The sequence below is a fragment of the Gobius niger genome, assembly GCF_951799975.1.
Source record: "Gobius niger genome assembly, chromosome: 1".
NCBI classification, from domain to species: domain Eukaryota; kingdom Metazoa; phylum Chordata; class Actinopteri; order Gobiiformes; family Gobiidae; genus Gobius; species Gobius niger.
In genome coordinates, this window is record NC_136852.1 from 65,692,724 (window position 1) to 65,707,323 (window position 14,600).

General features: G+C 41.8%; 1 protein-coding gene across 1 annotated transcript in view; it reads left to right on the forward strand.

The window, feature by feature from the left end:
- The window catches only part of oxct1a (3-oxoacid CoA transferase 1a), a 61,025-nt gene extending 46,721 nt beyond the window's left edge, over positions 1 to 14,304 (forward strand). The window contains exons 15-17 of the mRNA XM_079552555.1: positions 2,020 to 2,100; positions 13,774 to 13,875; positions 14,053 to 14,304. Coding sequence (XP_079408681.1) covers positions 2,020 to 2,100; positions 13,774 to 13,875; positions 14,053 to 14,088 — 219 coding nt within the window. The 3' untranslated portion in view covers positions 14,089 to 14,304. The remainder of the gene's footprint in view (positions 1 to 2,019; positions 2,101 to 13,773; positions 13,876 to 14,052) is intronic.
- The last annotated feature ends 296 nt before the right edge of the window (positions 14,305 to 14,600 follow it).

The following is a 14,600-nucleotide window of genomic DNA, read 5'->3' on the forward strand; positions in this document are numbered from 1 at the left end:
CTACAGCTAAATCCCCAAAACAGTGCGGCACGCAATGTGTTAAGTTATTCAGTCGTAAGAATTATCTGTACTCCTCAATACCCACATCCCATATTCATTACCTTCTCAGATGAGATAACTGACATATTGATCCTATCTATTATTACGGGTCTGCTGGTTTGGGCCATGGGTCGTCAACATTTTGCATAGTAGGCGAGTGTCCTGATCAATTGAGCTACAAAGTTATTTAGATCCAGAATAGGCTTTCTTTTTCCATGTGGTTGACCGGTGTTGCTGCAGGATGACCATCGTCTGCATGCGTTTCTCACAACAGCAGCGTGTCGTCCAGCGACAATGGGTCACTATCAGGAGAATGCTGGCCCCTGTGATGCAAGGACGACGCAACACGCTGTTTGATAATGGCTCACAGTCTGGTGCCCTGCTCCGGTCCAGATGGTGCAGCAGTTGAGCATAATTTTTCTCCTCTGAAGCCTGTTTTCATTCATAACGCGACACGCAGCTCAAACTTGTGATGCATGTCGTGGCCTCTCCAGCAATGTCACAAACATATAGGGAACGTGTTTTTGCTTTATCCTTGGGCAGCAATAGTTCAGATCATAACGCTCAGCCACTAAGCCAAATTAGTGGTTTGATTCCTGCTACTGATATTGCTTATTTTCTTACTGTGGTCTAAGGAAAGACACTTCCCCATGTGTGAATCTGTTTGTGATAGTTGGTAAAGATAAAGACAGGATCTTTGGGAACGCCCGTAAAGGTGAACTTTTTAAGCTGTCGTGTGGGGAATAACAAACCAGCAGTTCTTTCACTTACTGGTCCACAACTACTTTATGTGATGGTCTGTAAGACTGTGAAAGTAAGGAGAGAGAGAGAGAGAGAGTGAAAATTGAAAGTAAACAATCAAGTCTCCCGTCTGATTGGACCTGAAAGCCACTCTTAAGCCCTATTTGCTCGGGATTAGAATTACCTTGGGACATCACTAAAATTGAAATTACCTAATGGAGCAAGCCTTTTATTCATTCATGTTGCAAACACAGACTATCAGGTTTGTTTTGGAGCGCTTTGCTTTAGCGACAAAAGCCATTTCTCACCTCACGCTTTGACCAACAACATCATCGTCATGTCTGTGGGATTTTGCTCTTCTCATAAAACGGTAGTTTCCTTTCTCTTTTAATCCGTTCGCTCTGATACAGCCTATTCCGTCAAAACTATTCACCAAACAGATCAAAACTTCCCCTCAGAGCCTCCATGTTGGTCTGTCTAGCGTTGCACTGTCAACAAGGTCAAGCTTCAAGTTCACATCTATGTAACACCTCTGTTTTTCTCTTTTACACTTTTTATATGGATAAACAAACAGCATTGGGTCAGAGGAATGCTTTGATGCATAGTATTATTAATGTATCTTAAATGCAAACATGAGTCTCTTGCATGTAAACACGCCTCGCCGGATTTTAGCCTTGGGCTTATTTCCATCCATTGTCCCCCACTCGCACTCTCAAACACACTCCCATCCATCCTGCCCTACTGCATATTTTTGTAGTGGAAGGTGAAACATGGTGGGACCAAATATAGCTATAGAGACATGGAGTGGAACAATGTGGCACAAAAACCACAGAGAAACCAATGCAAGAATGTGAGAATGTGATGAAAACATTCATTCAAGTACCCGACCTTCAATCGACTTCATTTGAATGTGCTATTTATGCTTATAGTCCACTAGAAAACGTCTTAAAAGAGAGAAAAATAGTGATTCCACAGGCTTTGTTCCCCTGTGCCACGCCCCTAGTATGTTGCGTTACTGCTACACTGGAAGAGCTCTATCTTATTACCTTTCCTTTCAGTGATCTGACTGAATGTGTGCAGTGTGTTTTCATGCTGTTGAGAACACACAAGCTGCTGAATCCCTGGACATATTAAAGTTAAGGCTTCTGCCCTGAGGATGTTGATGGCGCATTTCAAGTGACTCACCTGCTGCATATCTAAATAACTCGCCTCCACTTTTGTCTCTTCTTCTTCTCACAGGGAGGAAAACACAAAATATTGGACAAATGCAACTTGCCTTTAACGGGAAAGCAATGCGTTGATCGCATCATCACTGAAAAGGTGCGTATGGTTCTGTTTTAACTGGGTAATAAATGGCCACATGAGAGATGAAAAATAAGATATACAAATGGCAGTGCACAAGATGATGAACATTATAAAAGCAGTAATATCATAGACTTTTATAATGCCGAATTGTAAACTCCTCATTTTAAATTGTATTGATTTGATGCAATGATAGCTAATGACTGAAGCTCTATCATTAGCTGTCATCGCATCAAACCAATACAATTTGTTTGCCATGAACAAATATGGCACACATAAAAAAAGCTACAATACCATAATAGCCTGCTGCTGGTGCACCGAGCCACCTGTCACATTATTTGTTTTTGAAAGGTAATATCAGGAGTCATATGTCAAACCATAGTAGTTTTGCTAACAGTGGCATTTGTTGTAGTGGGGTTGAATAAGCTTTTACCGGTTGTTGTACCATTGGCAGTACTGTAGTAACATTTTTCTTTGAATATTCTACACTGCCTTACCAAAAGAAATAAAGTCACCCTTAGCATGCATTCACTGTGGCCTTGTTTCAATAAGCTTCTGCAATGTTAAAGAACCAATGTTGTATTCATTTTTCACAAAGATCTTGTATTGATGATGGGAGAGTGTGACCACAGCACAAAGCCTCCTCCAGCACATCTCAATGGGGTTAAGATCTGGGCTGCTTCCAAATCAAGCAAATTGGTAAGAGGTCTAAGCCCAAACCGGTTGTGCATCAGCTTCCGTCATGACAAGGGTCAGAATAGTGCTAGCAGCTAGGAAGGAGGTCGGAAAAGGAGATTGTATGCTTCTTATCATATCTCCTTCAGCATAGGGACCTCTGGTGGTTCCTCACCAGCGGTTAGGAGCTATATGCCATCCCATAGGCCACCGTTAATGCGGTTGCTTTTCTCTGACGATGAACCAAAGGAACAGATTTGGTGGAGTATTTGACCAGAGCATGGAGCTGTGGAAGGTAAATCTGAAACAGCTTTTCATCATCGTGTGTTTTCTGTGTAGCTTCATATTGTTATTGTGGTTCATGTTTGAGTAATTAAAGTCAGTGGCTGCAGTAGGAGTGTTTTTTGTAGTCCAATAATATACGGCAGGGGAAGGCAAGGTTTCTTCATCATCAAAAGACCAAGGGCCGGACCCGCCAATTGAAGCAATTGAAGTAAAGCATCATTTTCTACATATGCCAGTGTTGTACAACATGTATACACTGGAAAAATGTCCATCTTAAATTAGATAAATTAGCTAATTTTTTTATGTTAATTTTGAGTCAGTTTGAACTAATCTAAGATCAGATAAAAAAACACTAATGCCAATGGAACAAATAGAAATCCCACTGGAAATCAGATAAATTAAATTTTACTGTAAAAATTACTAATCAATTGAAATTATACAAAATAATCTGAATTAAGAAATAACTTGTGCTTCTTCCATTGGCAAGAATAGGTTTTATCTGCTCTAAGGCCAGACCAAATCTACTCAAACTTTAGATTTAATCTGTTAATTCAAGTGGATTTAGATTTAGTAGATTTCTTTTAGGATTATGGCCTAAAAGGGTGCTCTGCTAAAACATTTTAAGGAATTGACAGTATTTTCCACATTGCTAGAGTACTTTAACAGGCATTTGATCTCTGATTTGGGTCTTAATATTTCTCAAAATCATCTTGAGGGCCAGAGTTTGATTATGGAGGGCCGGTCTTGGGCCCCGAGCCTGGCGTTGCCTACCTTTGCAACACGGTGATGTAGTTTTATGAAACAGCTGTACGAGGACGGCCGGACTGGGCAAACACAGCTGAAGCTCTAGTTCCTAACTGCATAGGGACTTAGCAGGACCTTATCACGTGACAAGGTGATAGGAGCTCGGATCAGGATATACACTGCGTTCCAAATTATTATGCAAATGACATTTTTCTCTGATTTTCTAAATTGTCAACTCAAATGAGAGTCAGCATAATTTTAAAGTCTTTACCTGGTAGAGGATCATTTAAATGTGGTGGAAAAAAATTCCTACTGATAGCAGTATTTTTTTCAAAAATAAATATAGTAAAAACCTCAAAATCCACTGTTCCAAATTATTATGCAACTCATCGTTTCAATACATTTTAAAGCTTGTAATTAACTGAAAATGATCATTTGTTGAATTTGTAGCATTAGGAGGTCATATTTACTGAAATCAAAAGCTATTTCAATCAAAAAAAATATTAACAGGTCAAGTTATATTTTACCAAAGGAGCCCTTGTGTGATAGCAGCTTCAAAATTCTTAAATCCATTAAACTTGTGAGTTTTTGGACAGTTTCTGCTTGGATTGCTTTGCAGGATGTTAGAATAACCTCCCAGAGCTGCTGTTTGGTTGAAAACTGCCTCCCACCCTCATAGAAGTGTTTTTTGTTGAGGCTCCAAAGGTTCTCAACAGGGTTGAGGTCAGGGGAGGAGGGGGTCCACATCATGAGTTTGTCTCCTTTTATGCCCATAGCAGCCAGTGATGCAGAGGTATTCTTTGCAGTATGACATGGTACGTTGTCATGATGAAGAGGATTTTGTTCGGGAAAGCACGGCTCTTCTTTTTGTAGCATAGAAGACAGTGGTCAGTCAGAAACTCCTCATATTTTTCAAAGGTCATTTTCACACCTTCAGGGAGCCTAAAAGGGCCTAATGGGGCCGACCAGTTCTCTTCCCATGACTCTGGCCCAAAACATGACTCTGCCCCCTCCTTACTGACGTCACAGCCTTGTTGGGACATTGTGGCCATTCACCAACTATCCACTACTCCATTGATCTGACCATCCAGGGCTACACGGCCTCATCAGTGAACAAGACTGTTTGAAAATGAGTCCTCATGTATTTCTGAGCCACTGCAGCCGTTTCTGTTCTTCAGCTTCAATGAACAGTTTAGGGGAGGCCAGGATAGAAGGTTTTTGCGCAACTGCAGCCTCTGGAGGGTCCTACACCTTGATGTTCGGGAGACTCCAGAGGTACCAGCAGCTTCAAATACCGGTATGCTGCTTTGTGGCATCTGTTCTCCTAATCTGATGTGTTTGTCTGGCAGAAACCGTCCATATTGTGCCATTATCTGCACAAAACGGAGTGTGCTCTGAATCATCCACAAATCTCTTATCAGTACGATGATTACACTTAATCTTTCATGAAATATCGAAGGTTTTCATACCTAGACCAAGGCATTCAACTATTTCACGCTTTTCATCAGCAGACAGACCCTTTTTCTTTCCCATATGATGATGGGATGATGATCTGCATAATAAAGTGGAACACCCTTTTCAGCAGTTTTTCCCTTAACTGGGCTTAACCTGAACACTAATTATCCCAGGTCTCTGAGATTAATGTCAGTGATTCATAGAACCCCAAGACACGATACCATCCATGAGTTTCATTATTGTTGTTTTTTTGTTTACCTTTTTGACACAAAAATCCAATTTGCATAATAATTTGGAACGCAGTGTAGGAGCTATTGTATTTGAGGAATTCAGAAGCAGCCTCTGGACTCTGTGGCGGCCAATCCATGTGTGAAAATTATGTCTCATGCTCCCTGGACCCACAATCCTGGCATTTTCATCTTGGAATAGACCCGTGCCATCAGGGGGAAAAAAATACATTCATGGAATAACCTTGTCATTCAGGATGTTCAGGTCGTCAGCTGATCTCATTCTTTGGGCACATATGCTGCTGAACCTGGACCTGACCAACTGCGGCAACCCCAGATCCTAACAGCTAGTTAAATCCAGGTGGCCACTTTTTTCCTTTTTTCTTTTTGGTTAGACAGTGTAGTTGACTGTATATGTATTTATCACCTGTTCAAGCACTACTTTGCACCTTGTTTTTAAGCAGTTAAGTGATACTAATTGAAAACCACTGATTTTGACAACCCTATTTATGCAATAAAAGTATTTTAGTTAGTGTTGAGCTGTGCCTGTCATCAGATTTTCCTTCTCAGATATGACCTCCTCTTGGCAGCTGCGCTAAAATCATTTTTCATCCTCCTCCATGTGTGGACTCTGTTGTCAATATTTCTAGCCACGCTATTAAGTGTTTTTACTAAGCACTTTGACAAGGTTCAGTGGCTGACGGTAGCTTTGGTTTCGCTGTAATCTTTTTTTTCCCCCCAGGTATAAACTATCAAGTCGTACCAGCTTTTTATTTTTATTTTGCTGTCATGAATTTGGGAAAGCCACATTCATGTTACCATCTGCCTAATTGAAAACCATCTCCAGTCAGCCTGCTTTACAACTCGACCAATGAAGAGGCATTCCAGATACACATATCAGCGACCTGTCATTTTATATTTGGTTTTGGCTTCCAGTGATTTTGAAACAAAAAAACAAAACTCAATTGTTCCCCGAGGGGAGATTCAAAATTACAGCAGCGTCAAATTAAAAAGTCAAGAGATAAGCAATGTAGAAATGATACATTGCTGCGGCAGATGACAGTTAAATGTGTATAGCCAAAACTCAACTGGGCACATACTGTGAGATACATGCCCTTTTGCAAGATGATTGAAAACACATCCATTTCACCTGGGATTTTTTTTTTTCCATTGCTCTGATTGTGACACATGACAAACCTGGTCATTTGTTATATATCAGTAGCCCGCTGACCTCTTTATCAACAATAACATTGCTGAACATGCAGTAATCATCCTAGTTCTTCTGGCAATATCTTTTTGCCTGCATGTGTATTTATGTTGACTCTCAAGTTTGCTCAAACCAATAAGAAATATGATTTGAGCGGTAATTATTCAAGCAGACATAATGGTCACAGTGCATCTATATCTATACTATGACCATGAATGGGACCTTACCAACTTGTCTCCCTGGACATGTTGCTGTTTGGCATTAGCCCATATACATTATATACATTAGGTCCTCTAAAGTATAAAGGACCTAGTGTTATTTTTAGCTTTATTTTAACCCTTATTATAACCCACTAGTTTGTCATTAGTTTATGAGCTTCCTTTGGTATGAAAAAAGAAGTGGTATATAACCAGTAGTGGCGACAGGATCTTATTTGTTGGTGTTCAGAGGTGTTTGATCTGTGTCTCAGCAAAGCCGCATAACCACCTTGCGTCCTCACTCCTGTCCCAGTGCCGCCGCCTGCTACATGCTCATAATGCACTGTGCGTCTCCTGTCAAATGTTTCCCCACTGAGGCCACCGTGAATGAATGGCATTTGGGCAGCACGTGGCTCGGTTAGCCAGGCGGGGCCTTTCTGTTTGAATTTGCATGTTCTCTCATTTCTGCGTAGGCTTACCCTGGGTACTCCAGATTCCTAACCTAGCAATATTGATAGTACAGTGCCAATAACAGAAGACGACGCACCATTTGCTGCTGATTGGATCAAGAACACCGCAAATCCACTCAATGTATAGTTTTTTGTTTGCTGGCAAGGTGACCGGTTTCCCCTACCACTTAAAACATGTACAATCGGCTATTCCTTTGGCCAGGTGTTTGTGACCATCAACCTGGCTTCACATCTGGAGATGGGTCCAGGGGCGTGGGGTCTAAAAGTTCAGATGCCCCAACAGAAAGTAAGCAGCCCGTGTTCTCTGGAGCTGGTGTTTTCTCAGTGGAGAGTGAAAGAGGAGGAAGGTGCAGAGAGAGGTGAAAGACATGTCGATTCTGCTCCGCACCGGTGCACAGCACTGTGGGGATGACAAGTTACGGGTTGGAGATACACGAAGACCTGATGCACAGTTTTTGGAGCAGAGCACATGATGCAGGACACACGTCTGATGTACGCGACAGGTCCTGCAAACAATGGTGCAGGACATGTCTCTTCGCCCGTCTGTCCTGGTAGAGGCAGCTGACAAGTTAATTCTCACTTAGTGAACACTGAATGATGCGGATGCCGAACGCCGGGCGGCCACAGACAAAAGGCGGCGTGTATGATTGTGCTGTCTCCTTTGCATACATTTGCCAAAGGTGCCCAATGCCCATGTTGGAAGAGGCCTGCGTGCTTTTCTATTCTTTCCGGATGAACGCTCCTGTGGTTTGAAGACAGTGCTGTTTTACATGTCTGCCTATAGCTCCAGGAGCTGTCCCCATACACTCTGCCGTCTTAGACATCTGCTGCCATTCGTTTCATCTGTGCCACCAGTTAAGAGTTTACAAGTCTACCTGCTTCCGGCAATTTTTTTTTTTAACGTCCATCACTACCTCTATTGTCTCTCCTACGAACTGTTATCAACGTTACATTTACTGCTCCAAGTAGCATGCATAAAGCTAATAGCCCATTTATTAGCTGCTGAAGTGCTAAATTATTCATTTGTTATAATAGGCCCTTGAAACAGTTACCAGTGGCATTCTTGGTAATGACAGTAATTTTCATAGCGGTCATAGCGGTTATTTTTATTCTCAACGCACCTCAAAATTGACTTCCTAATGCCTTGCAGAAACTTTATGGACTATTTGCCACAGCCGTCAGAAAAAAAGAACAAGATATTTAAATTTCCTTCTTAGACTATTTAAATGGCCTTTGTCATGCTAATGCTGAATCGACTTCAGCTTTCCACTCTTATAAAGATGTATGGAGATCAAAAACATGCCAGAAGTGGTGTTTTGTTTCATTCACACATAACCTTTTGTCCACGTCCCTCTTCTAGATTCAAAACACATAGACTATCAGATCTATATCACAGGACAGAGCATTTGTCCACGGATCCAAAGGTTGTGGACTAAACTATAGGGCGGGGCGACAAATGCGGGACAACATGCACTGTCCCCACGGAATAAAGAAATCCTAATAATGTCCTGGTCTACCATGCTGCGTAGGGGCTTAGGCTGGAGCACACATACTGGGCACTTTCACAAGTTTGCGTCCTGGCTCTGAGAATTTGTTGATTATCTCTCCCCAGCCGCTCTTTGTCCCCTTTCGCACTGTGCTCTTCTTCCCAGTGAAGGCTGTGAGCAAAAAAAAAAAAAGAATGTTCTGGCTTGCTGAGATCACTGTCTCATCACAGCCTTTGATAAAACTTTGATGAAACTGCATCATGTTCAAATTGATTAGTTTACTGTGGGTTATTTTGTCTCAGCCCTCATTTTTATACTGTGAATCTGTTCTGAACTAAAGACATAGCTTTCAGTCGTGAACAATCAAAAATGTATTTAACAAAATCTCAGTTTTCAACCACGCAACCCCATAATTATGTCTGAAAGTTGTGGATGCAAGTGGGGCGTCTTCTCAGTGAGTCAGTGCTTAATGATGTAGCTTCTGGAGCACGGCGAGAAAGTGACTCAGCGCCGAGCCCACAGAAAAAGGCCTGTTTGGAGCGGGACACGGGGCTGTTTTGCAGAGGCCAAGTGTAAATTTTTAGAAAGTGGGTCAGTGAGTGATTTTATCATTTTGAAATGGACTGGGTCAGACAGGCGTGTGTCAGGGGCTTACGTGGCTTACCCAGGTTCAAGTCTATTCAACTCCGCTGATGACAGTATCTGTCGTCTTTTTACAGCAGCTATATATCCACTTTGTTTAATAGTGGGTTGAAACATCTTTTTGCATATATTTTCTTTCATTTTGATAAATATTTTATCCATACTGTTCATTATGTTCCATTCTAACCAACCAGCCACTACTTCACCGCAAGCCATAGTGGAGTTAATCTTCTTAGCTTTCCCTAAACCTCAGGATTCAGGGATAGTCCATTGTCCGACAGAAATCCTTCAGGATATTCCATTTCACACTCATTGATGGATGATTTTAAAGGGGGTGATTATTCAAAATCAACTTTTTTTATTATACCATTGTTCTCTCATCACTCTCATCCGGAGTTGCATTTATGAGAGACTTGCGGATCTTCGAGCAATCTTAGGATCATCGCCAGCGTCGAAAGTTCCCAAAATACTCCTCCTGAGGCCTCGCGTATCCAGGAAAAGCTTTCTTAAAAGAACAGGCCATCGTTTTTCCATAGTGAGATATGTTCTTACCTGAGCTTAGACGAGTCGATGCGTACCTATCTGGTCTCTTGTGTGTGCCAAGAGTCATGCCAAAAGACCAAAGATGTTGTTAGCATTTAGCCTCAGTTACACGATCCAAGTACAGTTACAGAAAATTAAACATGTCGATTTTCTAAGTGGATAAAAAGGGCGTTGTAAGGCGTAAAAACACCTTGGGAGCACTTCAACGTTCACGCAATAATATCTTCACTCCTAAAAAATTCAGAGGATATTACTGCGCGGACGTCGAAGTGCTCCTAAGGTTATTTGGCTTTTTTTTAATTGGATAATAGTGTAAATGCTAAAAGGGTAAGATTGTGATGTAGAAGATGTCTTTATTATTACCAAAGTGTTAATTCCCCCTCTTTAATTGTCACTTTAGGCCAGGCATGTCTAATGTTGGGCCCATGACGGGGTGGTGAGATTTGTAAAAGTTATGGATAATACTGTGCATTAGAGTGATCATAGTAAGATGCAAATCCAGTCTTTCCCAGTACAGTTAAAGGGCAATTGATCATGCAAAACGTAATTGCGTCCCACAACTGCTTTTATGGGCCTCCAAGGAAAAACATTGAGCTCTCCTAAATTAGACAATAATTAGACAATTATCACGGGTCAGGCAGACGTACAAAGTGTAAAGCTATTTTGAGCTTGGATTAGAACAACATGTTCTGGCACAATAGTAGGTGATTGTTGCACGGCCTGAGCCTGTAGCTGCTATATTCCCTCTCTCAGCCGCTGTAGGAGATCTTTGTCAAATGATTGAAGTTCCACAATATCAATATTGGATGTAGAAGCACACAGTGGGCAGCTCAAGGTGTAATTGGAATGAATTGACGGCGACGGTGGTGCTGAGAGAAAAGCGGGTCGTCTTGTGATCGGAGGATCTGCAGTTCGAAGGTGCACACTGTCGTTGTGTCCTTAGGCAAGACACTTCACCCTCCTTGCCTCCAGTGTCTGCATATGCTGGTGTATGGATGAGAGGGAGAATGGGTGACTGGCTCCTTGATGCTTTTCTTTACCACTTATTTACCATTTAATTGTGGTGGTGGTCACACAGAGTATTTGTATTTATGACATTTTAATACTTAATTGTTATCTCACCATCTTGTGTCATTTATTGTTCACTCCCCATTCAACTTCAGTCTGCGTATGAACCATTAGCCCAAAGACTCCCTAACACGGGGAGCGTGCTATAGCCGCTGTCCCGCTCAGACCTTTGCTCTCGGTGAGGTCTGCGTGTGCGCTGATGGTGTCGCTCGCCCTGTCTCCCTGTCGCCCCGTGTGCTTCTAATGAGCCGAGAGTGTGACAGTGTTCTGGATGGGACTGTCACTGCCCGCCGAGGCGAGCCACAGCGACGGCACCCACCGACTCCTGCCTCCCCGTGTAAGAGTTGAAGACGCTGCGCCGCCTTTTTCTACATTGTAATTGTGCAGAGCAATGCGTGAATTTGCGATTCTGTTTTGGGAAAGGCGGGCGTTTGAGGACAAGGCTTTTGTGCTGAATGTGGTGGAATGTTCAGAGCTGTGTAAATGAGTCTCTTAATTGGTAGCTTGGCCACACATTTCTTTACCATAGTATTTCTTCGTTCTGAGTAGACACTGTGGGTAATTTATTGTAGTAGAGGCTTTCAAAGTCCTCATCTGGATTGTTCGATGTTAGGACATTTCACCTTCTGTCTTAAGAAGCATCTTCATACTCCTCTGTTTCTGGTAATACAGCTGGTTTTAAACTTTCCTCCACAGGGTCATTGGATCACTTGGGTCTCATTTAAGTTAAGTAAGTGAAGTTATATTTATATAGCACCTTTCACAGACCAGGGTCACAAAGCCTTCCCATAAAAAACATACTGTAAAAACAATACACATCACATTACATCACATTACAATAGAAGTACATATTCCTGAGGCGAGAAAGCCTGCCTAAACTTAAGTTGACACTTGTAATTGTCCACAGAATCCAACATGTGCAGAGACAGAGGCAGCTCATTCCAGAGGCAAGGAGCGACAGCCTTAAATGATCTGTCTCCTCGGGTGTTATAACAAGTGCGAGAGACCATCAACAAGTTCTGGGTGGAGGACCTCAGGCTCCTGTTGGAGACATAAGGCTGGATCAGGCCCTTAATGTATTCAGGCGCCTGACCATGAAGAGTCCTAAAAGTCAGCACCAGGATTTTGAAATTGATTCTGTGCGTGACAGGGAGCCAATGTAAAGAGATGAAATTGGAGTAATATGGGCTCTCCTGTGGGTGCGGGTCAAAAGCCTTGTAGCAGAGTTTTGGACTACTTGCAAACGAGCCAAACCTTTTTTACTAACACATGTAAGCAGGCTGTTACAATAGTCCCGCGAGGATACAAAAGCATGAACAGTCACTCAAGCTCGTGACATGAAATCATATGTCTGAGCTTAGAGATGTTACGCAAGTTACAGTTTCTGATCAGCTGTTTAGTATGCCGTTCTAGGGACATCCCATCAAAAGTTACTCCAAGGTAATTCCAAGAAATAACTTACATTACCATGGCCCCCCTAATTAACCCCTCTCTAATACGATCTCCTTTCCTTGACCAAAAGGTGTTGTTTTGAGGAAGAGGAGAGTTTAAAATCAGCTTGATTACCAATGAACAGATGAGCATGAAGAAGCTTCTTAAAGGGGCTAGATGCAAGTTAGCCATTTTATACTCACTACTGCCACCTCAGGTCAAATGTTTGAAGTGCACCTTCAATATTAACATTATACACCTTCCTGAGTGACAGTGCAGGATTTTAGAGGCAGTTGTGGTGAATAGGTCTGGGCTCATTCTACACCTTAGGACATTGTTGGAATATGTAGGGGGAGATAAATACATAATTATGACATTTTCAACTCTGTATAGTCCCTTTAAGGTGCCTATTCACCTAACTGCTTCTATTTAGACGCTTGAAAGGGTTTGAATCAGACGCTCACATTAATTCACTTCAGGCAGCGCCACTGAGATGTAAATGAAAATAGTTTACGGATTCTTTGCTTGTGCGTTGGTGACGAGTGGAACAGTTTTACTACCTTTCTCTGACACTTGACGCAAATCTCGCTTTCCCCCCTTCTTCTCTCCTGGATATCATAGCAATAGCCTACAATATTGTATGGTTTAAATTTGCAGTAGCTACCTGTCTGTCCAACGATCATGTCATGGTAAAATCCCCTTAAAACATGTTTGTGACCCAGTGCGCTCTTCATTGTGTTTGTGTTTTCAGTTTGTTGATGCATATAATTCCTTTGATCGGAACGCGTGGGCTCAGGAAGGGCATTTCAAACCACAGCTGCTGTGTTGTCATCCGGCTTTTCCACTTCTTTCCAGGCAGTAACTGTTTCACTGTGTCTTTATGATTAAGTAGAGGTGGTTATGTTGCTCCAAATTTGATGATCTGTGTCCTTTTTTTCTCAAATGTTGTACCCCTCCTTCATCCCAACGCCGCGTTCACCCGCTTTAAGTGAAAGTCCTCCACTCAAACAACCCGGGCCAGTTGAGGACTTTGAAAACCTTGACCACAATGGATCGAGAGAGTGATTACTTTTCCTCCACTCTTCTGTAACAAACTTGACTTTTTCAATTCCACTGTTTTTGCTGTTGTTGTTCATTTTGGTTACTTTAACTTAAATAGTGCTTTTACACCTGCACATTTGACCCTGCAGCGTTGTAGCCCCCACAGTGCCCTGCTGTAGTCGACGTAGTCCTCGTAAAGTGCTGTTTTTGTGTCCGCAGGCTGTGTTTGATGTGGATCTGACAAAAGGCCTGACTCTGATCGAGATCTGGGAGGGACTCACTCCAGAGGATATCAAAGCCTGCACCGGCACAGAGTTTGAGGTGAGTGGCTAAAAAAAACACATCTATTTTTAGAGATCAACTACGACTCTAAAACGACCTTTTCAAAATCATGTTGAAATTAAACAATGTATGGTATCTCAATGTGCATTTGGTAAGTCTTCATACATTTCTAATAATTAGTTTGGGGAATTAAAAGTGGCAATTTGTCTCTTCCAGGTGTCTCCAAACCTGAAGCCTATGCAGCAGATCTAGAAAGTGTGGAATCGTTTGCGTGTTGTTTAGACTCGTGGTTTGACTGTAGAAGTCAATTAAGCTGATAAGGAGCAAGGTCTGTGACTGACTTTTTGGGGGAAACATGTATGCAACAAAAATATAGGAGGCAATACTACATGATAAAGTTATTATGAGGATAGTTCTTTAATTTTGTATTTTTTAATGCAACGTCTATGAAACTGGGGTAATGGTTTATGCAATAGTTAACAGAAAGCCGTATGTTAACTTTTTTGCTTCTAAAGCCATTTCATCTTTTCACACTGATCAATCTTTTTGACTAGAATAATAAAAAGATAGAATGTGCAGGACAATACCTCTTCAAATGTTTGTTTTATACATGTTGCATTGGCTCGCTCTAAATCATGAACACATTTTTATGATTACGATCAATGCCTTAATGTTCTTCAAAGTTCGTGAGATGGACAAAAAATAAATTGTTTGGTCACATTTCAAGAATTGTTCAATGAAATAAACGATTCAATCGGTTATTG